Genomic DNA, 24,426 nt, shown 5'->3' on the forward strand with positions numbered 1-24,426 from the left:
CCTCCAAGTTACACACCAGCAGAAACAAGCAGCCCCCACGCAGAGCTGCCTTCTCACCGTTTCCCTGGTGTGCTAATGCCTAACTAGTGCTAATCAGGCTAAGTTTCCATCTCTTTCCCTAACCTCGAGGCTCTGGGAAGGCTACAGCACCCTTCCCTCATTGTTTCGGGGACTTCTGCATGCAGCTGGGGGGTGCAGGGCAAGTCAGGCTGGCTGCAGGGGCCCCCAGGCCCCATGTTGGGGGGAACACAGTGCTTTTGGGGCACTGTGCCTTTTCTAGCCCGTAGCACAGGGTCCCGGACCCCCGGGCAGCAGTGATGTCCCCCGCCTTCCCGGTGGGGGGCAGGAGCTGGTCTTTGGGGCACCCCCCGAGAGGTGAACACCCCCAGTTCCCGCATAAAGCAGCTGTCCACCCGTGGGGAACCGAAAGACGGGCTCTTCCTCCGAGCAACGACCATCCCACCCTGTGCCGAGCCCGGGCAGCTCTGGGACCCGCCGGCCCGCCCGGTGCGGTGGGCAGAGCACCGTGCCCCGGAGCTGCCCCATCCCGGTCCCCGCCCTACGCCGGGCCCCGTGCAGTGGGAGGCGTGCCGGGGCCTGAGCCGGGGCCGGCCCGGGGCGGAGCGGCAGCGCTGGCGGCGCTGAGACGCGGCGGAGCGGAGCGGAGCGGGGCCGGCGGGCGATGGGCGCCGGGCGATGGGCGCTGCTCTGCGCGCTGCTGGCGGCCCCACGCCCGCCCCGCGCCGGGGCCGGTGAGTCCGCGGAGGGGCCGGCGGGGCGGGGAGGGCTGCGGGGCTGCCCGGGCTGCTCGGTTGCCGGCCCGGGGTCCGGCGTGGGGCGCGGGGAGCGTTTGAGCGCCAGGTGCGGCTTGGTTTCACGCCGGCAGCGGGCGGGGTGCCGCAGGGCACCGCCGTACCCCCACGCTCCTCCCCGGGCCCGCGGAGCTTAAACCTGGCAGAGTGGGAGGGGGGGAGCTCGGTCGTGGTTTGGCGGGGGTTGCCGGCGGCGGCACATCGCTGCCGGTCCTGGCGGAGCTGGGTTTGCTGTCCTGGGCCGCAGCTCTGCCTCCGCTGCGTGGTTGTGCCCAGCACTCGGGCGATGCGATGGCACCGCGACGGGCAGGGACCAAAAGCTGCGACAGACACATCACCGGGATGATGATGGGGTCTATCCCGATAGCTGTGAGGCAGCTGCTTACCGGTGCTGGGAGGAATCAGCAGGATGCACAGCGCTTTGCGGCACGGGGACCCGCTCTGCGGTGCCATGGCTCTGCTGGCTTTTCGGCTCCCCCTGCTTGGTTACCTGCAGAAAGAAATGCAAAGAGCTACAAGTTGCTTTGGGGCTGGAAGCGTGCTGAGATGGGGGTCGAGCGGCGTTTGGGGGCTGCTGGGGGTTTACAGCCCCTGCTCAGGGGTGCCGGGGGTCTCGGCAGGGACAGGGACATGTGGCTGGGGGTAAAAGTCCTGACTCTAACAGCAGGAATCAGGCTGTGAAGGGAACTAACTCAAGGTGGGTTTCACCAGCAGCCCCAGACTGGTTCATACAAAAGGGGCTTGGACCCCCAGGGTCTCTTTGGAAGTCAGGCTCTACCCCCACCCTCCCCGGGGAAATCCACTCCTGGCAGCTCCCAGGGGATGGGGATATGGAAACACCCCTCCAGGCAGGGAGCGGGGATCCTTCATTCCCACCCAGGTCACCTCCTGCCCCGTCCCCGTGCGAAGATGCACTCACCAATCTCCCGAGCACAGAAAAGCCGCTGTCAGCAGGTGAATGACTTCCAGTAATGGGAAATCCAGGGCTGGGGACCCAGGGAGTTTTTTGGCAGACCTGGGTGTTTTCCAGTCCCACAGCAGAGCAGCTCACTGTGTCAGGCCTGGGTTCTGTGGCTCCTGACTTTTTTTTTGGTTTTAGTGCATAATGAAGCATTTTGCCTCTCAGTAGCAGGTGGATGTTCTGGTGAAAACTCCATTCTCCTGGCTAGTGATGGAGAAGGCGTGTGGAACCTGCCAGGCTGCCCAGGGGGTTCTGTCTTTAGTCCTGCTGCCATCCCAGGTGTTCTGAGAGAGCAGCTCTTGCAAGTGGATGTATTTCCACGCCGGCTTTTCCCTCGAGCCAAGCTGTGGTTAGCAAGGGGAGCTGCTGGCACCCACGCAGGCACCAAGGCTTCCAGCTCCAAGCTCTAGCGTGGGCTTCTTAGAGCCAGGCTAAGCAAGTTGCTGTGGACATGCGTAAGGGGTGTCCTGCTAACAGAGGGAGAACCCCTTTGAAGATGCCCTGAAGATACCCACATCCTGCACAGCTGGGGATGCAAGGGGTACCCGAAGGCAGCGCCAGATATGAGGAATTCCTGTTGTCGCATGAGTCAGAGGGGAAAGTATTTCATCCCTGGGCCAGCAAACACCTCTTTCCAGCATAGGGATCACCTTCACCTTCTGCCTTTTCACTTCAAGCAGCCCGGGGCAAGTGGAAGTCATCCCAGACGCAGCCAAATGCTTGCCACGGGCAAAGACCGAAGGCACTCATCCATGTCCTCCCTGGCCAAAGGTCCTTGCCGGGAGAGCTGCTCCAGCCAGAGCTGGAAAGCTTTGAAACAGAGCGTAAAAACAGCTGCTTGAGGTTGTGCCAGGCAGCGAGTGGCTCCAGCCTGGGTAACCTCCGGGAAGAGCAGGGGAGGGAAGGGGATTGCGGGGCTGTTTGTGTTCCAAACGTGTGTTTCTTTGAGCTGCCTGGCTTGTTTTGGGAGCTGGGGAGCCAGTCAGCCGTTTGCAGCAGTCACATGGGCTTTCTTTGTGCCGGGATGGTGCGGTTTAGGAAGCAGGTTGGGAAAGCTTAGGGTCTTTCTGGTTTGTTTTTTCTAAAAGGGAAGCACATTGTTTCGCCGGAGATCCAGGGAAAGCCTTGCCCTTCCCTCTGCACCACCAGCCCCAGCAGGACTCAAAACCCCTCCTCACATCTCTCTTTACAAGTAGCATTTCTCCCCGGGGGTTAAAAATAGCCAGCAGTTTAGCAAAAAGGACTACATCCAGCCTCGGGATTAGGTTGTGTTTCTTGGCTCTGGGGAGAGCGCGCTGGGCTCCTGCCCCAGGACGCACAATAGTAGTGACGTAGCTTGAAAAACTCGGCGTTTGATGTTCTGAGGGCTGAGACCTGCCTCAAAACACACTCAGCTGAACCCCAGGGAAATGGGGAGGCTGTGCTTTCTACCTGCCCTGTCACAGTTTAAATCCTGGAGAGTTGTTTTGTTGGTTTTTTTTTCCTCGTGGGGGTTTTATTTCGGAAGAGGCAAATTAGTTTAGCTGAAATCCCTGTCTGGCGTGGTGCCTTTGCTTCCTGAGAGCAGCCAGGGAGAGTTCCCATTCTGCTTGGGATTTCTGTGTGCCTGTGAAAGCCTAGGGAAGCTCAGGAAGCTCCTGTGAAGGCGCCTGGCTGCGGGCTGGTCTCTAGATCTCATCTCTTTGAAAAGATTCGGGGAGGGGGGGGGAATTGCTTTATATGGAGTTGCTCTGCGCCTTGCTCAGTGGAGAGGGAGGGGTGAAGGAGGGAGGCGAAAGTGCCGTTTTGGGACTCAGTATGTTTGGCAGTGGGTACATGGGGGCATGGAGCCCTTGGAAAGAGCTGGTAAAGAGCCTTCCCTTGAGAAAAATGTTTGGGGAAAGACCGAGGGAGAACACTGCTGAACAGCAGCAGGCTCCTACACACTGTCCAAAGGCATTTCTTCATCCACCAGCAGCTGTTTTTCTGAGAACAACAGCTTGGGGGGGGCCCACTTAGCTCAGCAGAAGCCTTTGTGGGTTGACTCAAGAGCATCACCCTCCTTCTGAGCGGCTTGCCCTGGCCTGGGAAGGGGACAGGGGCGCCAGCAAAGAGCCTAAAACCGGGGAAGTTCCTGCCAGGGGCTCTCACTCTGCCCCGGATAAAGGCACTTGAGATGAGGCTCGAGGGATTTACTGGAGTAAAGTCCCGAATTCCTCCTGCTCAAGGAGCCTTTTATAGCCCTTTCTGGGGGTGCGATGCAGGAGAAACGGCCTCAGCCTGTCCCATCCGCCTCCAGAACAGAGGTGGCCCAGCACTTTCTTTAGCCCAGCCTGCTCCAGTTTGCTTTAAAAAGGGCTTTGTTGGGGTTTTTGGGGTGCTGCTTGTATTTAGTCAGGTTTGGGCAGCCCCCCAGCTCCATGTTTCCTACTCAGGGCTCCTGAGTAGGAGTAGGCTCCTCGTCTTACAAGAGGTCTCCTAGAGATTTTGAGTTTTCCAAGCATCTGGAACTGAGTTGCCTTTAATTATTAATGGCCAAGCGGTAGGGCTTTGCAGGCTTTTGGGAAGGGGAGCACTTGCTGCCTGGCAGTAGCAAACCCAAGGTCTTCTCCTACAGATGATACTGACCAAAATGGAGATGCAGGGCCATACCTGTGGGGAGAGTCCCACCGCCCCCAGCGAAGCCTTGGTCACTGGCCTTACCCGAGCGCTGAGCAGCCCCAGGATGAGCCCTCAGCCAGCTCCCTACAGCAGATGAAGTTTAGCCCCACGGTGCGGCACATTGTGATCAGCGAGCACAAGGATGTGAAGTTTAATTGCTCCATCAAAGTCCCTCAGCTGTTGCTCAGGTCATACACCCCCAGCATTTCCTTGTGGAAGGATGGGAAGGAGCTGCACATGCTGGACCGCATCGCCACCAGGCACATCGAAATCCCCGACGAGACAGAGCTGGCAATAACCTCCACCTTCAGGTGACTGGTCCCATCCTGCCTGTTCCCAGGGAGAGACGGGAGGCCAGTGGGAGCTCGGGAACGGGACTGGGGCTGGCAGGTGCTCCCCAGTCCCCAAAGCCTGGCTTCTGCTCGCTGCGTTCCGTGGGGTGGTTGGTTGTGATGGAAAGCCCCAGTATTGCTGTGTGCTCATGTTAGGGCCATGCGTGGGGCAAGGCTCCTAAACAAGAGCCCTGATGCAGGGTCTCTTCTCTCTGGCAGAATCCTGAATGCCGTGCGCTCGGATAACGGCTCCTACGTCTGCAAACTCAACATCTCCGGCATGGAAGTGGTGTCAGATCCCATCTTGGTGCAGCTGGAAGGTGAGCTGGAGGAGAGGTGGAGGTGTGGAGCATCATGCTCTGCCTAGGTGACTGCCCCAGGGACCATGGTGGGAGCTCCCAACTCCCCAGGACTGGGAGTCCTGGTTGGGAAGGGGCTTGTTGCGGTGTCCTGCACGGCTGTGGGGAGGACAGTTTGGGGTTGTGAGCAGGGCTGCATTGCTGAGCTCTCCGAATCTCTTGCTTGTCTGTGCAGGGCTCCCACACTTCATCCGTCAGCCCGAGAAGCTGAACGTCACCAAGAACAGCCCCTTCAACCTCACATGCCAAGCGGTGGGCCCGCCGGAGCCGGTGGAGATCTACTGGTTCCGCAACAATGTCCAACTCAACGAGAAGCCCCTCATCTCCCCGTCAGTCCTGACCGTGCCAGGTGAGCCACGTTCTGTCCTTGCCACCCCTCAGCACGGCTACCAGGAAGGGACGGGTGGAAAGGTGCCTGGTGCTGCCTCTCAGCCCATCCCCTTGGCCTCACACCTCCTGGTAGGGGCTGCATTCCTGTGTGCCATCGCAGGGGTGGCACAGCTTGCTCTGTCTCTGTGTGACGCTGTGCCTTGCTGGCACAGGGAAACGTGGAGAGGCTGGGCACCCAACGCATGCTTCCTGAGCGAGAAGCGGGTTCTTCCTCGAGCCTGTGGTGCAGCACAGGGAGGAACGTCCTTCCTGTCACTGGAACCCAGCGTGCTCTCACTGCAGAGGCAGAGAGAGAGGGGGGGTGTCTCCTCATTCACGAAGAGAAGGCTGTTAGTTATCGAGCAGCTGGACTATGACCCATGTCAGCGCCCAACAGCAGGCTTTACAAGGCAGTGAAAGCCGGAACAACTGACTCATTCCTCTTGGATGGTCTCGTGTCCGGCCATGGACTAGGAGGGACAGGCCTGTGCCTCCAGCAAGGTCCTTCGGGTCCAGCTCATGCCGGCCATGCTCCTCCATCTGCACTCGGGTGTTTCCAGTAGTCTCTGGAGTCAGGACAAGGGGCAATGGCTGTGAGTTAGAGCATAGGAAGTTCCGCACCAACATGCAGAGGAACTTTTACACAGTGAGGGTGACAGAGCACTGGGACAAGCTGCCCAGGGGGGTGTGGAGTCTCCATCTCTGGAGATATTCCAGACCCATCTGGACATCAACCTGTGCAATATGAGCTGGGACCCTGCTTTGGCAGGGGGGTTGGACCTGATGAGCTCTTGAGGTCCCTTCTAACCCCTGTGATTCTGTGATTCCAGCAGCCCCCAAAAGCGGTCATCCTCTGCTCCTGGGGATTTGAGCAATCTTGGGAAAGCACTAAGTCATCTGCTCCCCAGTGGTGGGGGTCTCTTCTGCTTTCTGCCTTTCCATTTTCGGATGCAAACTGGCTGCTTACTCAGGAGGTTTCGCAACGGGGCCGTAGAGAGGCATGGCTGGGCCTGCCGCCCTCTGCTCTCGTGCTGGTGGCACGCACGCGGTCACGGCATGGGAGGTGGGCAAGATGGATTGCAGGGGGTCTCCCCCCGCACTGAGGTGCCAGGGAGGGAAGTAAGTAGCCCAAAATAAAGGGTCTTCTGTGTTGCCAGGAGGATAAAAAATAAAGCGACAGTGCAGGAAATGAAGCCGCCATGATTTTCTGTGAGCGGTGGGTGGAGGGAATTGGGATTTGGGTGGTTTTTTGTGTGGGTCCAGTGAACAGGCCCTTGGTTTCCCTCCTCAGGTCTTAATGAGACAGCTCTGTTTAGCTGCGAGGCTCACAACAGCAAAGGGCTGACCGCATCCAACCCGGGGCAAGTCAACGTGAAAGGTAAGAGGCAACAGCACGCTCACTTTCCCTGCCCAGGACTTGTGTCCAAGCAGGAGCTGTCCTGATCTCCACCCAGTCATTCCACATGAGCTCAAGGAGATGTTTTTAGGATGCCCAGATTTACTTTTCCCCCACATTTTAAAACCCATGTTTAAAATTGAACGGGATGCTTGTAACACCACAGTCGCCCAGCACTGTTCTGGTGATCCCAGTCTTGGTTCTGGTGATCCCAGTCTTGCTGCACTGAAAAGCAGGATGGAAAGCAGAGCTGTCAGCCCCAGGGCAGGTTTTGGAAGGGCTGTATTACCCTTTTCCTTCCTCCAGAACTGGGCGGAGCTCCCAATTTTCGATAGGAAATGGTGGAAATTCCCGACATTCCTGACGGATTGGAGGAAAGCCTTCCCCAAAATATGTCCTGCTGCCTCTGAGCAACCCAGAGCGCTGACAAATACAGAACAAGGTTGAAACACTCCTGCCAGCAGTGCCTTTTTTCGGCTTCTCTGTCCGGATGCGGCTGCGGCTGTAGCCAGGACAGTACCTGGGATCCACGTGCTGTCAGACTGACACAGGAGCCACTGCTGAAAGCCAAATACATCTGTGCTTAGTCCTCTGGCTGACTGCCCTGGGCTGTTCCCTGCAGGAATACCATCAGCACCTGCCAGTGTGCATGTCCTCAACAGAATGTCCCACGGTATCACGATATCCTGGGTGCCAGGCTTCGACGCGTTCGCTGCCCTCAACAGCTGCAGCATCCAGGTAGGCATCCATAACCACCCCCTTCATCCCTGCAGCCTCCAAGAGGGGTGGAGATCAGTGTCGTTGGGTACAAACCGTGGGGATGTGATGGGGTCACTGGGTTTGGGAAAGTGAAATTGGACTTTCCCATTGGGTTGGAAAGGGGAAGCTGGCACGCTGTCCCTCCCACAGCTGTCTGTCTGTCCGGATGGCAGGGGAATTCATGGTGGCATCATGGCATGTGGTCCCAAGGTGAGCAGTGAGCTGAGTGCCCTGGAGACCTGGGGCACCTGCAGCAGCACTGAGATGGATGGTGGGGGCTTGGATCTCCCCCAGGTTTCACAGTTGGAGCCCATTGCGTGCTTCTTTTGTGGGTCTGGTTTTCATACCGGCTCATCTATTCTCCACCTGAAGTAGCACCGAGAGAGTTGATGCCTGGGGGCAGGTGAAAGTGAAAGGAGTTACAGGAGGAAAGGTGGCAGAGCTAATATTAGCATCACATCCTCTGCTGCCTTCCCGCCGGGGCTTGGGAAGCAGGGTGGAGAGCCAAGGAATTTCCTGTGACTGACCATGTTTTCGCGGTCTGTGGGTAGGAAACAGCCTCTCATGCTGGAAAAGGAGTCACGATTTCTGGCACAGGCTCAGGTGTGACTAAGCCACTTTGCTCCTGTCCCCTTTGGTAACCCCCTCGCTAGGGCAGCATGGCCCGCCGGCCCAGTGACTCCTTTCTGAGCACACCAGCGCTTCAAAGGGGAGCTCTTGCTGTCACACCTGCCACGTTCAAACTGTTTTAAGTTCCCAAAAAGCCTGAATTTAAAAAGAAAAATCCACGTTAATTTGATGGACTCTCCCAGAAGACAAGCTGAGGCTCGAGATAGCTGAGCTTGCACGCTAGGCCCATCGCTGCTGCCTCTAGCCATGGCTTGGGGACCCTCTCAGCTTTGCAATGCTGATGGGTATTTATTTTTCCCTTGTTTTTGGCTGGAAAATACTGCTAGTGTTGGTGTTGAGGCCATCTGAGCATCCTTGGCTACTCAGGGAGCTACTCTTGTCGAGATGAGCAGAATGGCAGGTCTTCTGCCGCCCCAAAACCATGGGTGGAGGCTCCTGAGAGGGTGCTGTGGCTTTCTGCTTGTGGTTCACACCAAAACACATACCATGTGTTGTATTTTGAGTTAACTGTCTCGCACTGGTGTCCCTCAGCCTTGCCCTTCCCTCTTCCCTCCCACCGTCCCGGGCTCGGCATGCTCTCCTGGTGCTTCCCAGGAAACGAGATGCTTTCTGGAGAGGTGCAGGGGCTGTGTCAGCAGCTGGAGGGGTACTCAGAAGCCAGCTTGTTGGGGAGGGAGCCAATGAGAGGGTCCTCTTTGGAGCTTGGCTTCAGCACATGGAACTCACCTGTGCTGCTCAGTGTCACCAGGAGGTCTGTGATCAGTCCCGCGGTGTCTGAGGATGACCAGCTCTGCAGTCTAGCCAAGTGTTGCATGAGGAATGACTTTCCTTGGTAATGCCATTGGGTGCTCCTCTCATTCCATGAGAGAGACCAAATCGTCCTTCCATCCTCCTCCTCCTCACCGCAGTGACAGTGATGTCACCTGTGTCTCCATTGTAGCCCTTTCTCCCCACGCCCCGTCATCTTTACACTGAGCAGAGAGCAGCCTGTGGGAACAAGGTCCTGTGGTGCTGGGACAGGAGTCAGGGCTCCCGATCCTCTGTGTGTAAGATCCCTGCTGTGTATCTTTCCCTGACCCATCCCTCTCTGGGGGCTGATTTGTCACTTCAGGTCGGGGAAGCTGTTCCTCGAAGCAACACCTCGCTTCAGCTCTTCCACACCGCGGTGCCTCCCCACACGTATGACATCCAGCAGCTGCAGCCCATGGCAGAGTACAACATCCGTGTTTCCTGCAGGAATGAAGTCGGCTGGTCGGCATTTAGCCCCTGGATAACCACCAGCACCACTGAGGGAGGTAGGGAATGAGTAGCCAGGACCAGAAGGGTTTCCCCACCTCGCTCATGCTGCTGTGCTTTGGGCAGGACCTTCTGGGCATGATGCTGGTCCGGAGCCGTGGTCCCTGCCACCCACCCACTCATCTCCCCTCACCTCTTTTTCTCTTCGGTGCCCGCAGCTCCCACCACCCCGCCACTGAACGTCACGGTGACATTCAACGAGTCCAGCTCCTCCCTGGAGATCCGGTGGGTGAAGCCACCACTGGGGAGGATCCATGGGGAGCTGCAGGGCTATCACATCTGGTACGAGTGGCAGAACTCCAAGGGCTTGGTGAGTCCCAGGGCAGAATGGCTGAAGCCTGGGAAAAATCCCAGCAGGAGTTGAGTGGGGACGCCTGGCTCAGTCGTGGTCCTGCCACATATTCTTCCTGAGCTTTAGCTGTCTTGTGCTTGTGTTGGGTCTCCCTCAGTCCAAGTGCTGTCTATCCCTCCCATGTGTGTTTGTGATGTCTGAAGTCCCTGAACTTGGGAAGAAGCAGTTCTGCTTCAAGGAGACCTGAGGTTCCCTACCACAGCTCCTCTCCTCTGAGGGAGAAGCGGGATGCTCTTCCCACTGTTGCTGGTCTTTGCTGTGGCCTTTGGGCCTTTGGGGCTGGGGACCTGTCTGGCAGCGTATGAAGTCATCTGGCACAAGCCTGCTCACCTTTCCCCAGGACTGGGTAAACAGCTTTCAGGAATATGCTGCAGCAAGGTTGGCCTGACCTCTCCAGCAGTCCTGGCTCATCCAGGCCAAAGAGCATCCCATCCAGCTGCTGCCAGTGGTTGGGGAACCTCTGGATGATTGGGCTGTGGTTTGGCCTTCCTCTGTGCCGGGCTGCGAACACGAAGAGGCACCGATGGCCTGAACCCAGGGTGGAAAAAGTGACTCACACCCTATTTTTTGTTGGATGTTGCATTTTCTGTTCTCCTTTTGTGCCTCTGAAAGGGGCCACATATAGATCCAGACTGAATGAAGTCAGGGAAACAATATTGAGGTCTTGTGACAAGCGTGGAAGGGAAACAACAGAAAAAACGCTGACATGTCTGTCAGGCAGAGAGCAGAAATCAGGACGTGCCCTTTACACCCTGGGACACCATCTCTTGTTGTTGTTTCTCTTAAACCTTCCTAGGGAACGCTTACAGGCTGCAATTTCTGCTCGGGTTCCTGATCAGTACCCGCTGGCGCTGGCTTTGCGGGCGGCTCAGCGATCCCCTCTGGCAGGGGATCCCCTCTAGCAGGGAGTGGGTTTGGATCCTGGCTGTACCCAGGGAAGCAGTTGCCTTTGCTGCCGATTTGTTCCATCCACCTCTGGGTTCATGGGAGGCACAGCCGCATGTTGGAGCCAGCCCAGGCCAAGGGGCATCGGTGTCTTACCAGATCCAAAAACAATAGGTGCAAGAAGATGGCTTGAGACCGTGCCGTGACCTTCTGCGGAGCATCACGGGCTAGTGCAGCGCCCAGCTCTCCCACCCTCTACCGGGGTCTCTGGAGCTGATGGACAGACCATCTGAAGGGCCAGAATGACATGTTGGAACTGTGGTTTCTCAGAAATCAATTCACCAAGTTTGGGCTAAATCTGAAATGCCTCAGTACCCAGCAGTGTGACAGCGATAAAGGCTGGGGCATGGGGGGGTGCCCTGTATTTCAGCACGGGTAGGGCCACCTGCAGGCTTCTCCTCTTCCTTCACAGCCAGCTTAAAAACAACTTGAAAACTTTCCCAAAGGAGGTGTTCTATTTTCTTCTCAAACCAGCAGTTCTTCTTGGAGCCAGGGCTGCCGGAGCCGGGACAAGGAGAAATTCCTTGGCTCCCACCAGACTCCTAACACAGGGAGTTTGGCCGCTGTGTCCCGCTCGTGCTCGCCACGCTGCCTTTGGGCTCTGTCCTCAGCTGACACAGCCCAAAGGATCCCCGGGGTGCTTTTAGGGAAGGGAAAAGGATATCGTGCCCATTCCTGCCAGAGGATGCTGTGAGCATGAGGCGGGAGGAGCGCAGGAGCAGCGGCAGGTATCGGCTCATGTACAGACGCACTCCTGCCTGTTCCTGAGGCATTTTTATGGCTGCAAACGGGAATCAGTTCCCCTCAAGCTGCTCTGATTCCCCCCTCCTTGCCCAGCGATGCCCCTCGGCTGCTGCTTTTGCAGGGGCAGGGTAAGGAGCCGGGCTCTGCCGGCCTGCAGCAGCCTGCTATATGTTCTGCGTGCTGCTGGGCAGCTGTTTTGCAGCTGGGGGTCAGTGGGGATCAGCAGCAGCCGGCACTTTCTGAGCTGAAGGAGACTGGGGAAAGACAGGGAATTTGCAGGGAAAGACTCCACTTGTGTTTCTTCCAAGGAGAAAGGCCGGTGCCACAGATCACTCTGCCTCCTGCCATGTCACTGGATGAGGAAACAAGCCCTTAAACCAGGAAATTCTATTAGCTGGGGTCAAAAAAAACCCAGTCAGAAAATATCCACCCTGAGATCCACTTTCTGCAGCTCGGCTGCAGCAGTGGGTGCTGGCTCTGCTGGTGCCATGGCTCGCTGGGCTGCCTGGCACGAGCTGTGGGCATCCCTGCCCAGCAGCAAAGTGGGGTGTGAGCCATTGGCAAGGCTCATTTGCCAAGGGGACAGTTCCCAATAACTCCCTTCTGCCAGAGGGATGTGCTGCTGTGGCCCCCAGCCCAAGCTTTCCTTCCCTTCTTCTCTCCAGCAGAACGGCTCTGCCGAAGCCCAGCACAATGCCAGCTTGGCCATCCTGCCTGTGGTGGCCACCAACACCACCTGCTCCGTCCGTGTGGCTGCTGTCACCAAGGGGGGAGTGGGACCTTTCAGCAGCCCGATTGAGATCTTCATCCCCAGCAGCGGTAAGAGGATGCCTGTCCCTGCCCGTGTGGCCATGGGCGTGGGTGGGGACATTGGAGGAGACGCCTTCTCCCATCAGCCAGGAGTACCTGGGACCTTCAGCGTGCTTTGGAGGCCAGGAGAGGCTTGCTCTCCATGTGCAACCTTGGTCCTCATGCCCTCTTCCCTCTGTAACTCTTTTGGCTTCACTGAATTTGGGGTTGACCCCCGGGAATCCGTGTGTCCCCCCCCCAGTCCCTGGGTGCTGGCTCCTTTAGCGGGATGTTTCCCTAGGATTGGTGACCTCAGCTCCCTCCTCGACTCCAGCCTCCGGGAATGCTGACTCCTTTGTCGTAGCCTTGGGCTTCATCTGTGGCACGGCTGCCGTCGGACTGGTCCTCTGCCTGTCCGTGGTCATCCAGAGGAGATGTGTCGAGATGAAATACGGGTAAGCTGGAGGGGTAACGATGGGGCATGGGCAGCCAGCAGCCCACGCTGGGCATGGAAGGAGGCTTCTGCCTCCAGAACCAGCATCATTCCCACAAATGGCATGTTGTTATGTCTGTGGCATGGGACTGAGTGTTCTTTCGCCCTGGTACTTCCCCCCTTCCTTAGCCCAGTGCTTCACCTTTCACTCACTATTCCTCTTTTCAGAGGGGAATAATTCTGTGCAGCTTGGGCTGGGAGCATGGTCCAGAGGCAGGAGAGCAGAGGTGTATATCCCATGGGGCACCTCACACCACATGTCTCTGCCTTGTTGCAATGGCTCAGCGGGCAGAGATGCTGCCACTGCACCACACAAGTGGTACTTTAGTGCCATGGGCTGTTCCTGCCCCGAAAAAGCCTATGCCACACACTCGCCCTTGCGACTTGTCCAAGGGGTGTTTAGCTGCCCAGTAGCATTGCCGTCGCCCATCCCCGTGGCAGGAGATCCCTTCGGAAGTGAAGCAGTGGCACGTGGCCCAGCAGTGTGTGTCTCTGTCCCACCAGGACCGCGTTCAGCAGGAGCGACTCAGAGCTGGTGGTGAACTACAGGGCCAAGAAGTCCTACTGCCGCAGAGCCGTTGAACTTACACGTGAGTGTATCATTGATTCATCTTGTCCCTCTGCCAAGAGGTTGATGAGGGTATTGCTGCAGTGATAACGCCTGCGAGGTGAGGGTGATGTGAGCTCTGGTTCCCCTCTCTGCAGTGGGCAGCCTGGGCGTCAGCAGTGAGCTCCAGCAGAAGCTGCAGGATGTGGTCGTGGACAGAAACGCCCTCAGCCTGGGGAAGGTGCTGGGAGAGGGTGAGCTGGGCACGGGCGTGTGGGCCTGGGGGGGTGCCGCTGTCACCTGCAACGTGCTCCAAGGGACACGGGGGAGATGGCAGGTCGAGATTGACGAGCGTCGGGACCCCTGGGCTCGTGTCCTCCTCCTGCCACTGATGAGACACGAGCCTCCCCCCTGTCCCAAAACCTTCTGGGGAGGAGGTCTCCATCTTCGAGCGTTCCAGCTGTTCGGGGACGTAGTGGTGTCTGGAAAGGTTCTGGCTGTGGATAAAGCGCTTGCTCCTTTCCTGTGGCACAGGGGAGTTCGGGTCAGTGATGGAGGGGCGTCTCAGCCAGCCTGATGGCACCCCGCAGAAGGTGGCTGTGAAGACCATGAAGCGTAAGTCATCACCCTGGCCTTGCTGAGCTTGAGGTTGTTTGTCCCCAGGCAGAGCTCTTCTGCAGCATCCTGGCATGCCTCTGTGGGGATCCTGTCCCCTTGAAGCCAGTCAGACAGCCAAGGGCGGCAGAGATGGTCCCTTCCCTCTGCCAGTGCTGTGCTGTGAAGGGAGATAGCCGCAGTGCTTTGGGGTGTTCAAGCCCTCGGGGCTTTAATCCTCCCCCTTTTTGTCTCTGCTTCCCAGTGGATAACTTTTCCCAAAGGGAGATAGAGGAGTTCCTCAGTGAAGCTGCTTGCATGAAGGACTTCGACCATCCCAATGTCATCAAGCTCCTAGGTATGTTCTGTCGCTCCTTGCTCTCCCTTTGGGATTTGGGCTGGGGAGCCGGACCGGGGATTGTTGGGATCCCCCACAGACATCTGTGGGGGCAGCATGGTGCCTGTGCCCACGGGGCTGTCTGCATTCCTCAGGCGTGTGCATCGAGCTGACCTCCCAGCAGGTCCCCAAGCCCATGGTCATTCTCCCCTTCATGAAGTACGGTGACCTGCACAGCTTCCTGCTTCGCTCACGGCTGGAGATGGCCCCCCAGGTACTGAGTGTGGGGAGCGGAGGGCTCTGCATCTGTGAGGAGCAAGGTGGGACCGGGCCTCTCTTGGGGGACAGCTTTATTTTGGAGAAGACGAGGACTCGGCTGTAGGTGCCCCGCTTTCTACCCAAAACCAGGCGATCTGAAAGCAGCCAGAGGGGGAAGGCAAGAGGGAAACGACCTCTAGTTGCCGCCTTCGCTATGGGGAGATGGGAGGAAGAAGTGGGAGTGTGGAGGGCCCCCGCTGCCGCAGCAAACCACAGCGAGATGTGGTTTGCCAGGATGGGCTCTGCTGGCAGCCAGCCCTGGACAGAGCAGCTTTTTGGGTCACTCTGAGCGTGCTTCCTAAAGGGCTCGTGCTACCTAACCCGTGCCTTCCCTTCCCAGTTCGTGCCGCTGCAGACGCTGGTGAAGTTCATGGTAGACATCGCCCTGGGCATGGAGTATCTGAGCAGTCGGCACTTCCTCCACAGGGACTTGGCAGCACGAAACTGCATGTGAGTTCATCCTGTGCTCCATCCCAGGCAGATGGACACCTGGGGATGCGCTGTGGATTCACAGCACGACTTAGATCCCCTCCATAAAACCTCCTTCCATCTTGAGAGAGGCGGGGAGAGGGCCAAACCTTCAAAATCCAGCACGCCAGACCTCTCTCTTCACCCCTGTTTCCCTCCCTGGCAGGTTACGGGATGACATGACGGTGTGTGTGGCAGACTTTGGCTTGTCCAAGAAGATTTATAGCGGCGATTACTACCGGCAGGGCCGGATAGCCAAAATGCCGGTGAAGTGGATCGCCATCGAGTCCCTGGCTGACCGTGTCTACACCACCAAGAGCGATGTGGTAGGTCCGGGTGGCCGGGCGGTGGGGAACCGATGCCAAGTTGAGTCCCTGCGCTTTGTCGCAGTGGTTCTCGAAGCTGGAGGAGCAGGATGGGTGCCGTCAGGGGTGGGATCACGCTGACCTTTTGCAGTAGGTTTGTGGAGTGGTCCGCTCGCCTTTTCTGCGGCGTCGCTTCTTATTTCCAATTTTGGGGACGGGGGCGGGACCGGAGCGACGACTCAGCATTGTGTGAGGGCCTGACAGATGCCAGGCACTGACCTTTCCCCGTGAAAAGACTCATTGATTCCCCCTGGAAACGTCCTGTCCCTCTGTCCTGGCAGTGGGCGTTCGGCGTTACCATGTGGGAGATAGCGACCCGAGGGATGACGCCGTACCCGGGGGTGCAGAACCACGAGATCTACGAGTACCTCTACCACGGGCAGCGCCTCAAAAAGCCCGACGGCTGCTCCGATGAGCTGTGAGTGTCCTAACGCTGGTTTTGGGGCTGTAGTGCAGCCCCTTCCCTCGCTTGCTGTCTGTCTGTCCACAAATGGCCCGTGTGTCCCCTGCCCTCAGCTAAGGCAGTTCCTCAGTGGTGCTGCTCCTCATACATTGTGACCCTCACTTGCTGATGTCCCTTCTCCAGGGGGAGGAGAGGTCTGCAACCGAGAGGGTGTCCCCTTCCCCCCTGCTCCCTCCATCTCTCCCACCATCCCCAGGAACAAAAGTTACCAGAAACTGTATTATTTAAAGAATAATAACAATACCTTTTAAAAAGAGCCCGGGGTGTAACCCTTTTGCCTTGCTTCTGCAGGGCTGGTGGGTGGGAAGCACTGAGATTCCCTTGCCAGTCCCTTCCTCCAGTTACTCCTGGCCCTTCGGTGCCTAAAATTTATGAATCTGGGAAATGAAAATGTGGAAACCTCAAAACTTGGAGCAGCTCAGCGTGATGGTTTTGAACAGGGTGCACGTGGTGAGGGGTTCTCTCCCCACTTTTCTTGCTGGTGCTGTGGCAGCTGAAGGGGTTTAAGCACCCCAGCACCCTCTGCGATAAGCATGCTGCTCTCCTGCTTCCCAGGTATGAAATAATGTCTGCGTGCTGGAGAACCGACCCCGCTGCCCGCCCGGCGTTCTCCCAGCTGAAGGTCCACCTGGAGAAGCTCCTGGAAAACCTGCCCGCCGTCGGGAGAACCGGGGACGTCATCTACATCAACACCAGCCTGCCCAAGGAGGAGAGCCCAGACTCCACACGAGATTCGGGCTTCCCCCAAGCGGACTCGGATTTGGACCCGGGGGACGTTGCCGAACCCCGCTCCCCCCGAGCGGAGGCGGCGCTGGTGGCGGTGGACGTCCACCACGACGAACCATGGGGGACGAGGTACGTCCTGGAGGAGCAGCTGGGCGGCGTGGAGACGGCTTATGTCCCGCTGCTGCCTGAGGCGGCGGATGGCGAGGGCTCAGCATGGACCCGGGACGACACCTTGCCCGTCGGGGCCTCGATCGCGACGGGGCTGACGCAGGACGATAGCTCTGCAGAAGGCTCCGGAGTGCTGCTGTGAAGGGGGTGGCAGTGGGAGGGGAGGGAGAGGGGGGCTGCGCAGTGCTGGGTGTAAGTGGAGAGGACAGAGAAGGTCTGTTTTAATAAATAGTCTGGTTTATTCCTCCCTGTGCCATTTCCATGGTGGAACCCAGCCCTGCCCAGTAGCTCTGGGCCCAAGTCAAGGCCAGGGGGTTGTAATTTGGCACTGCGACCCGGCTCTGGGTGGTGGGGGCTTCAGTATTTGGGGTCCCACGGGGAAGGGGCAGCCCCTGACCCGCCCCAAGGGTGATGGCATGGAGGTGTGGGGGCACACGGTGCATACAGGCAAGCCCCCCCATGCTCCCCTTTGTGGGGTTGGTGTCCCTCTCCCAGCACCCATGGGCAAGGCTGCACCCAGCCTTGGTGGCACCAGGTTTTTATCTTTTTTACCCTTTTTCACCGTTTTCTATGAGCTTTCATGCTGGGTGACCCCACAGCCCACCTGGGCACCCCCCCCCCCCCCCCCCCCCCGCACCCACGGCTGGGGGATTTCCCACTGCCAGACACTCCCAGCCAAATCCCAAGCAGGAGCAAGGGGTACTTCGGCAGTCCCTTCCCCCAGGAGGTTATTATGTCCGTCCATCCTGCTGCAGCCACGGGGAGGGAGGGGGCTGTAGGGGGGTCTCGGGAGGCACGGAGTCCCCTGCCATGGCCTGTCCCGCCCTTCCGCGCTCCCCCGCACCGGCTGAGGTGGGAGGGGGGGTCCGCTCTCCGCGCAGCAACCGGCCGCCCCCGCCGTGCCCAGCAGATGGAGCCGGGACCCTGCGCACCGCCCGGCCTGCGCTCGCCTCTCCGGGGGGGAGACGGGGGTGCCGGGCTGGGGAGGGGGTGCAGGGGATGGGGAAGGGGTGCAGGGGCTGGGGAAGGGGGTACCGGCTGGGAAGGGGGTCAGTGGCTGGGGGGGAGATGCCAGGCTGAGGAGGGGGTCAGGGGAGGGGGTGCCGGCCCAGCCGGAGCCGGGAGCGGCGGTGGGCGTCCGCACGGTGCTCGCTGGTCGCGGCAGCGTCGGAACCAGCTTCCCTGCAGCCCCCCTCAAGGCCTGCCAAGCCCTGCGGGGAGCATCGCGCCGGGGGCGTCGGACGTCTGCCCGGCGAGGTGTCCCCACGCGTGGCCTGGGGACCCGGCGGGGGATGCTAGAAGCGGGATAGAGCGCCGAGAGGTGTCCGAGGGGGGCACGGGGGGGGGGATGCCCGCAGCATCCTCCCCACTACACACAGCCCCCGGAAAAGGCCGGCGCCGGGGCGGGGGGTCCCCGCGGCCCCGGGGCGGGGAAGCGAGCGCCGCGTCCCGGTCCGCGGGGCAGCGTGGGAGGGAGAACTCGCCCGCAGCCGGGGCGGGGAGAGGCGGCCGCCGGCGCCCGGGAGAGTCCTTCCTCGGCGGACGAGAGCCGCGCCGGCCGCCGGACCATGCCGGGGGCGCGGTGCCGCCTCCCGCTGCTGCTGCTGCCGCTGCTGCCGCTGCTGCTCCCAGCGGCACCGGCGCCCCAGGTGAGCTGGGGGGACAACACATGGGACCGGGGGGACACCGGGGGACCACTCGGGAAAGCTTTGTGTGGGGGTGTCTGCTTAGCCCCCCCCTCCCCAGCGCCGGTGCGCTGCCCGCCCGGCTGTGCGGACCCAGCAAACAGGTGGGCAAAGAGTTGGGGAACGGGAGATTAAAGGGGACTGGAACCGGGGCCGCTTTCTTTTGGGATCCTTCCTCCCCTCTTACCCCTCTGCAGGCACCACCGCGCACACCGGAGCGAGAGATCCCCCCCGGTTCTACGGCGCTTTGCCACGGCTCAGCATCCGTCCCACCGGGAGCTCGCGCTGGCTCTCGGAGTTAAAACCAGCCCTAACAAAGAGCTGTTTATTAAAGCCAGCTACATGCCAGGCATCTGTTTGCTTTTGCCGCCCTCTCCCTCTGCGCGGGGCACCCCAGAGCCACAGGCACACTCAGGCTCACCCCTTCTGGTAGCCCATGGCCCCTCAAAACTGCTCCAAGGGAAGCGGAGCACAGCACGCTGCTTGGGCTGGCTGTTATTTCTTCTCTGTAACCCCTCACCAGATTTTTGGAGAGGGGAATAACTTCCCCTTGCGCTGTGAGGCTGGGGGGTGGTGGAAGAAATCCCCTGGGCCAGGTGGGCTGGTGCCCGCAGCTCTGCTCACTGTCCCGCAGCTTGCTTGCCCCCAGCCCCATGCCAGCCAGCCTGGACCCTCCATACTGTATCCCCAGCGTGCTCTGCAGAGCTCTGAGCTCTAAAACTGCCTCAGCTCCTGCTCTTCTTCTTCAGCTCTAAGTCATTCCCTCAGGAAACCTATAATAAGGATGCCCGTCTCCTGCATGAGTCAGTCCTGTGGCAGCGGTTGGTTTGCAGGCAGGAGTCCCACCAGCCTTCCTGGCCCCAGCAGAACTCACAAGGCAGCTGTTTTCCTCTTATTTTGTAATGTGGAAGCGGGACAGGGCTCCAGCTCCAGCAGGATGAAACACGAGTTATGGCATCCCTCCCAGGGCTAACAGAGGGATCGCAGCCCTGCCTGCTGCGCTGCCTTATCCACTCGGACGCAGGACAGTGGGCCTGGGCTGAGGGCTCCTTGCATGGGATGAAGCTTCTCCTGCACCTGGGAAAATGCAGGGGGAAAGAAAACAGGGGATCTCTGGGGAGCTCAGATGCTGCTCCTGCACAAGCATCCTCCCACGGCCGGGGCAGGCTGTGTGTGGCAGGTTAGGGCACAGCTGGCACAGCAGCATGGGGGCCAGGGTGATGTTTCCTCCTTCCCTGGCTCCATGTTGAGTGGCCATCTCGTCCCTGCAGACCTGCCTGAGCCGGCAGCAGCTCCTGGCCGCCATCCGGCAGATGCAGCAGCTGCTGAAGGGGCAGGAGACGCGCTTCGCCGAGGGCCTGCGCATGATGAAGAGCCGGCTGAGCACCCTGCACGCCTCCCTGGCCAAAGCCACCCCGGAGCCACCCACCGGTGAGTCCTGCCTGGGTCCCAACAGTTGTTTTTATGGCCTTGGGGGATGCTGGGGTGGGACGCTCCAGGATGGGATGGGGGGATGTTTGGCTGTCTCCATGGGTGGAGATGATTGGTTTTTGAGCCATTTGTGAATGACCAGCCCAGGGAGAGGCAGTGGGGAGGCTCAAAAGCCTTCAGCCACAAAGCTGAAGCTCCTGGCAGAGCACTGGGGATGAGCTGGCTGGACAGCCATGTCTTTGGGTAGAGACCTGCACTGCCAGAGGGGTGAGAGGGGCGACAAGAATGCCACTACCCCCCTCAGCAGGGATGCTCGGACCCATCCTGTTGCGATGGGGCTGGATGCTACCTGTCAGCCTCAGTACTGGAGCTGGTTCCTTCTTCTCCCACAGGCTCCTGCCCTGCCCTGCAAGCCCCAGCGGACGGGAGGAAGTTTGGCAGCAAGTATTTGGTAGAGCACGAGGTTCACTTCGCCTGTGACCCAGGCTTCCAGCTCCTGGGCTCCAGCACACGGACATGCCAGGCCAACGGCAGCTGGACCGGGCAGGAGCCCCGCTGCACAGGTACCGCTCCGGGATGCTGAGGGCATGGCTGCTTCCTGGCAGTGGCTGTCATTTGCAAGAGCAGGATGTCATGTGGGTTTATTTAAACATGGGGGTGGGTTACCGGGGTCCACAAAACAAGGGGGGTTTCATGGCTGTCCCCGAGTCCCAGCTGGCTGGTGTGCCTTGGGTGCTGGTGGTTTAGGGTGTCTCACCCATGAGGAAAACTGGAAATTACAGCTGGAGCCTCCCTAGCAGAGGGGAAATGCCTTGGGTGCTACCATGGCTCCCAGGGTTGCAGTGAACCCTCACACCATGGGCAGCACCAGAGATGGAGCATCCGAGTTCGGCACAACAAAGGGTTACGGTGTGCCATGGGGTACCGAAGCGCCCCGCTTCTCAAAACAAAGCAGGCTGCCTGTTTGTTTTCTCTCTCTGCAGAGATCAGCGAGTGCTCGAGCAGCCCCTGCCAGAACGGCGGGACGTGCCTGGAGGGGCTCAACCAGTACAAGTGCCTCTGCCCCCAGCAGTGGACTGGGGCCACCTGCCAGTACCAGGCACAGACGGGTGGGTGACCCCAACGCCGGGACGGGGCACGCTTTCGCACCCCACTTCCTTTCCAACCCCATCCTACTCCGTATGTGTGTGTGTCCGTGTCCCCCCACCAGCTCCCCCCGCCTGGAGCGTGACGGACGACCCGGCGTTCAGCCGCCAGCCCCGCTGCGCCCAGATCGACCGGACCCAGCACTGCAGCTGTGAGCCTGGCTTCCACATGAGCGGCACGGCCGCCAACGGCCTCTGCCAGGGTGAGCCGCAGCGTGGGGCTGGGAGGGTCACACACACGGGGTGGGCCGTGGGGGTCCTGGCTGTGCACCCGCTCCTCTTGTGTCTCTGCAGACCTCAATGAGTGCGAGGTGTACAAGCGGGAAGGGGGTCCCCGGCTCTGCGCTCACGCCTGCGTCAACCTGCCCGGCTCCTACCGCTGCGCCTGCCCCGGGGGGTACGTCCTCCTGGGCGACGGCAAGAGCTGCGAAGGTGAGCGGTGGTGGCGGGAACCCTATGGTTTTGGGTGGAGAGGTGGTTGGGTGCAGAGGGAAGGGACACAGCAGAGGGTCAAGTGCCTGCAAACAGGTGCAATGCTTTGGGGGCGTGTCTCAAGACCAGCTGGTGGTGGCAGAGCTGTCCCCTCCCCATCCCATGATGGGGATGTCCCCAAAGACCATAAATTGCCCTAAAATCCCAAATGAGGTGGCAAAGGGGCAGCTGGAAGGCTGGCAGCTTCTCCTCCCAGCATGGGGGACTTGGTGTAGGGATGCTGAGTGGCCGGAACTGCTTGTAGGGGCATCAGGAGTAAGTCTCCTTACTGATTATGTGCTCTAAAGCACCAGTTATTGCAGTCTGTGGTGAGAAATCTCAGGCTTTCTCCTTTTCTCCCCCATTTCCATGCATTTCCTAGGATCTTGCTAACGCTCCCAGCAAACGCCAGTGTTGGGAGCTCCTTGTGTTGCCTCCGGGTATCTTGGTGGTTACATAGGTGTAAATAAGGAGGGGGGGGGGGGTGTTTTCCCGCTGCTGGGGGGTTTTCATGCAATTTAGGTGTTCTCAGCCATACCCCTGTACATTTTGGGATCCCCTTTGTCCTGTTTTGAGGTGCTTTTGCCTGTTCTCCACCAAAAGGAACCCGTCCGGGGGGGGACAGTTTGATTGTCACCTGCTGCCTGCCCCTGTTTTACAGACATCGACGAGTGCGCCCTGTCCCAGGATAACTGCACGAGGGGCACCACCTGCATCAACACTGGGGGGGGCTTCCAGTGCGTCAGCCCCCAGTGCCCCCAGCCCACCGGCAATGTCACCTACGTCAAAACATCACCCTTGTAAGTGTGGTGGGGTGCAATGCCTGGCCATACTTTGTGGTTTTTTGGGGGTTGGTTTGGGCTTGGGTTTTTTTTTCAGGTGCTGGGTCCCAAAGCCATGTGTGTAGCACCCACACGGATCCAACCCCATGGAAGATGGGGGAGGCACGCACCCCACATCTCCAGGGTTCCCTGAAAACCTCCCGCTTTTGCCTCTGCAGCCAATGCGAGCGCAACCCCTGCCCGATGGAGAGCCGGTCGTGCCACCAAGCCCCCAAAACCATCTCCTTCCACTACCTCCCCCTGCCCTCCAACCTGCTGACGCCCACCCCACTCTTCCGCATGGCCACAGCGGCGGCGCCCGGCCGGTCGGGACCCGACAGCCTGCGCTTCGGCATCGTGGGGGGCAACAACCGTGGCCACTTCGTGATGCAGCGTTCCGATCGGCAGACCGGGGAGCTCATCCTGGTGCAGAGCTTCAAGGGCCCCCAGACCATCCAGGTGGACGTGGACATGTCTGAGTACCTGGATCGCGTCTTCCAGGCCAAGCACGTGTCCAAAATCACCGTCTTCGTCTCCGCCTATGAGTTTTAGGGGAGGCAGCAGCCGGGGCAGTGACAGTACCTGCTCAGCACCCTCCCCCTGCAAGCGCTAGTCCTGGAAGCAGCAGGTGTGCAACGGGAGCTCCGGGTGCTGGCCCACGCCGCAGCCCCTCCGCAGCCCACCCCTCTGCGTTCAGGTTATTCACCCCAGGCAGCTTTTATACCCACCTACAGGTGGCGGGGTGAGGGGGGAGAAGAAGGAAACACCCCCCCCCCCCCCAAACCAAGCCCACAAAGGAGGCGCAGAAGACATTGGGTGCAGGGAGCAGAGCATGGTCCTCACCCCAGGCTGGAGAAGGCCAGCATCCCACCACCCTCACAGTGCAGAGAGCGGCGGGTCAGAACCACGGCCCACATTCACCTTTGAATTCTTTAATTCCTTGTTTTTCCCTTTCCCTGGGAAAGAAGTTAAAGCTGGCGTGTGCAGGAGGAGGGCGGCTTGTAGCGGCTATCAGTCACCTCCCCACTGCCCGGGCTTGTCTGTGTTGAGTCAGGCCCCCAAAAAACATGCCTCTGTCCCCCCCAGGGCTGCCCAGTGAACCCATGGCTCTGGGAGCAGCTATCTGGGAGGGGATAACAAAATAATCCACGAGCATCCATGCCTGTGAGCCCCCAGCTAGGTCCCCACACCCTTGGGAAGGGCTGCGCTGGGTGCTGGCATCGAGGGTGCTCGGGGTGTGGATGTTTGGGCTGTCAACCTTCAGCCCGCCGTGCTGGAGTGGCTCTGGGAACAGCTGGGGCTTGGGGAGGCGGGGGGACAGGCCACAGGACAGCCCCCCAGGCTTCCTTTCGGCCTCAGTGCCGTGGCTGGGTGCCACACTCGTTATGCATGTTCCTCATTACGCTGGTGTTACTTGCATTAAAGGATGATGTAGTGCAGAGCTCCCTGCGCGTGTGCGGCCTGGGGCGGGGGGTGTGTGTGATGTTCACCCAGAGCTCAGGGGGGCCGGGGGGCAACAACCCCACCTCTCATTTTTAGCTTTGGAAGGGGCTGGATGGCAGCAGAGCGGCTCACCCCTGGGCATCCGCACCCCTGAGCATCCTCTGGAGGCCTCAGGGAGCCTGCTCCCCACCCCAAAACCAAAGGCAGATTCTCCTTGGGGGCCTGAGCTGCACCCACTGACATCCTTCCCTCTCCTTGCAGCAGGAGAAACAGCGTCACGACACGACCCTTCTGCGCTGGATCCTTTGGGGATCAAGCTCCTGGATTCTTATTTTTGGGGGGGATATGGTTTTTCCATGGGAGCTCAGGATGGGGGGCAGAACCTCCCCACCCCAGCCCTGAAGAACAAGGAGAGACATTCAGTGCCTGCTTCTGGCCGCTGTCGGCACGGGGCTGTCGGAGCTCGGGCACGGATGGAGGATGTTTGGGTTGGCGGGTGCTCCGGCTGGACAGCCGAGCCAGGCAGGGAAATGATCCCAGGCTTGGTCTGGTGGGGGGGGAAGTCAA

General features: G+C 59.6%; 2 protein-coding genes across 2 annotated transcripts; both read left to right on the forward strand.

The window, feature by feature from the left end:
- Window positions 1-595: 595 nt before the first annotated feature.
- On the forward strand, window positions 596-17,006 carry MERTK (MER proto-oncogene, tyrosine kinase). The gene is made up of 19 exons (XM_084261210.1): window positions 596-752; window positions 4,370-4,724; window positions 4,965-5,065; window positions 5,280-5,453; window positions 6,765-6,851; window positions 7,492-7,607; window positions 9,370-9,553; window positions 9,713-9,864; window positions 12,261-12,414; window positions 12,686-12,839; window positions 13,382-13,467; window positions 13,583-13,678; window positions 13,959-14,039; window positions 14,284-14,376; window positions 14,511-14,629; window positions 15,014-15,123; window positions 15,308-15,467; window positions 15,788-15,924; window positions 16,525-17,006. The coding sequence occupies exons 1-19, from the start codon at window positions 683-685 to the stop codon at window positions 17,003-17,005; spliced, it is 2,910 nt and encodes a 969-aa protein (XP_084117336.1). The 5' UTR covers window positions 596-682; the 3' UTR covers window position 17,006.
- A 1,425-nt stretch (window positions 17,007-18,431) lies between these two features.
- On the forward strand, window positions 18,432-22,968 carry FBLN7 (fibulin 7; the record flags this gene model as incomplete). Its single annotated transcript, XM_084261021.1, has 8 exons — window positions 18,432-18,512; window positions 19,820-19,979; window positions 20,372-20,542; window positions 20,963-21,088; window positions 21,190-21,327; window positions 21,419-21,556; window positions 22,257-22,395; window positions 22,596-22,968. 8 exons carry the CDS (start codon window positions 18,432-18,434, stop codon window positions 22,966-22,968), a joined length of 1,326 nt encoding a protein of 441 aa, XP_084117147.1.
- Window positions 22,969-24,426: the final 1,458 nt, after the last annotated feature.

The sequence above is a fragment of the Gallinula chloropus genome (genome assembly GCF_964237585.1).
Source record: "Gallinula chloropus genome assembly, chromosome: 3".
Lineage (NCBI taxonomy): Eukaryota > Metazoa > Chordata > Aves > Gruiformes > Rallidae > Gallinula > Gallinula chloropus.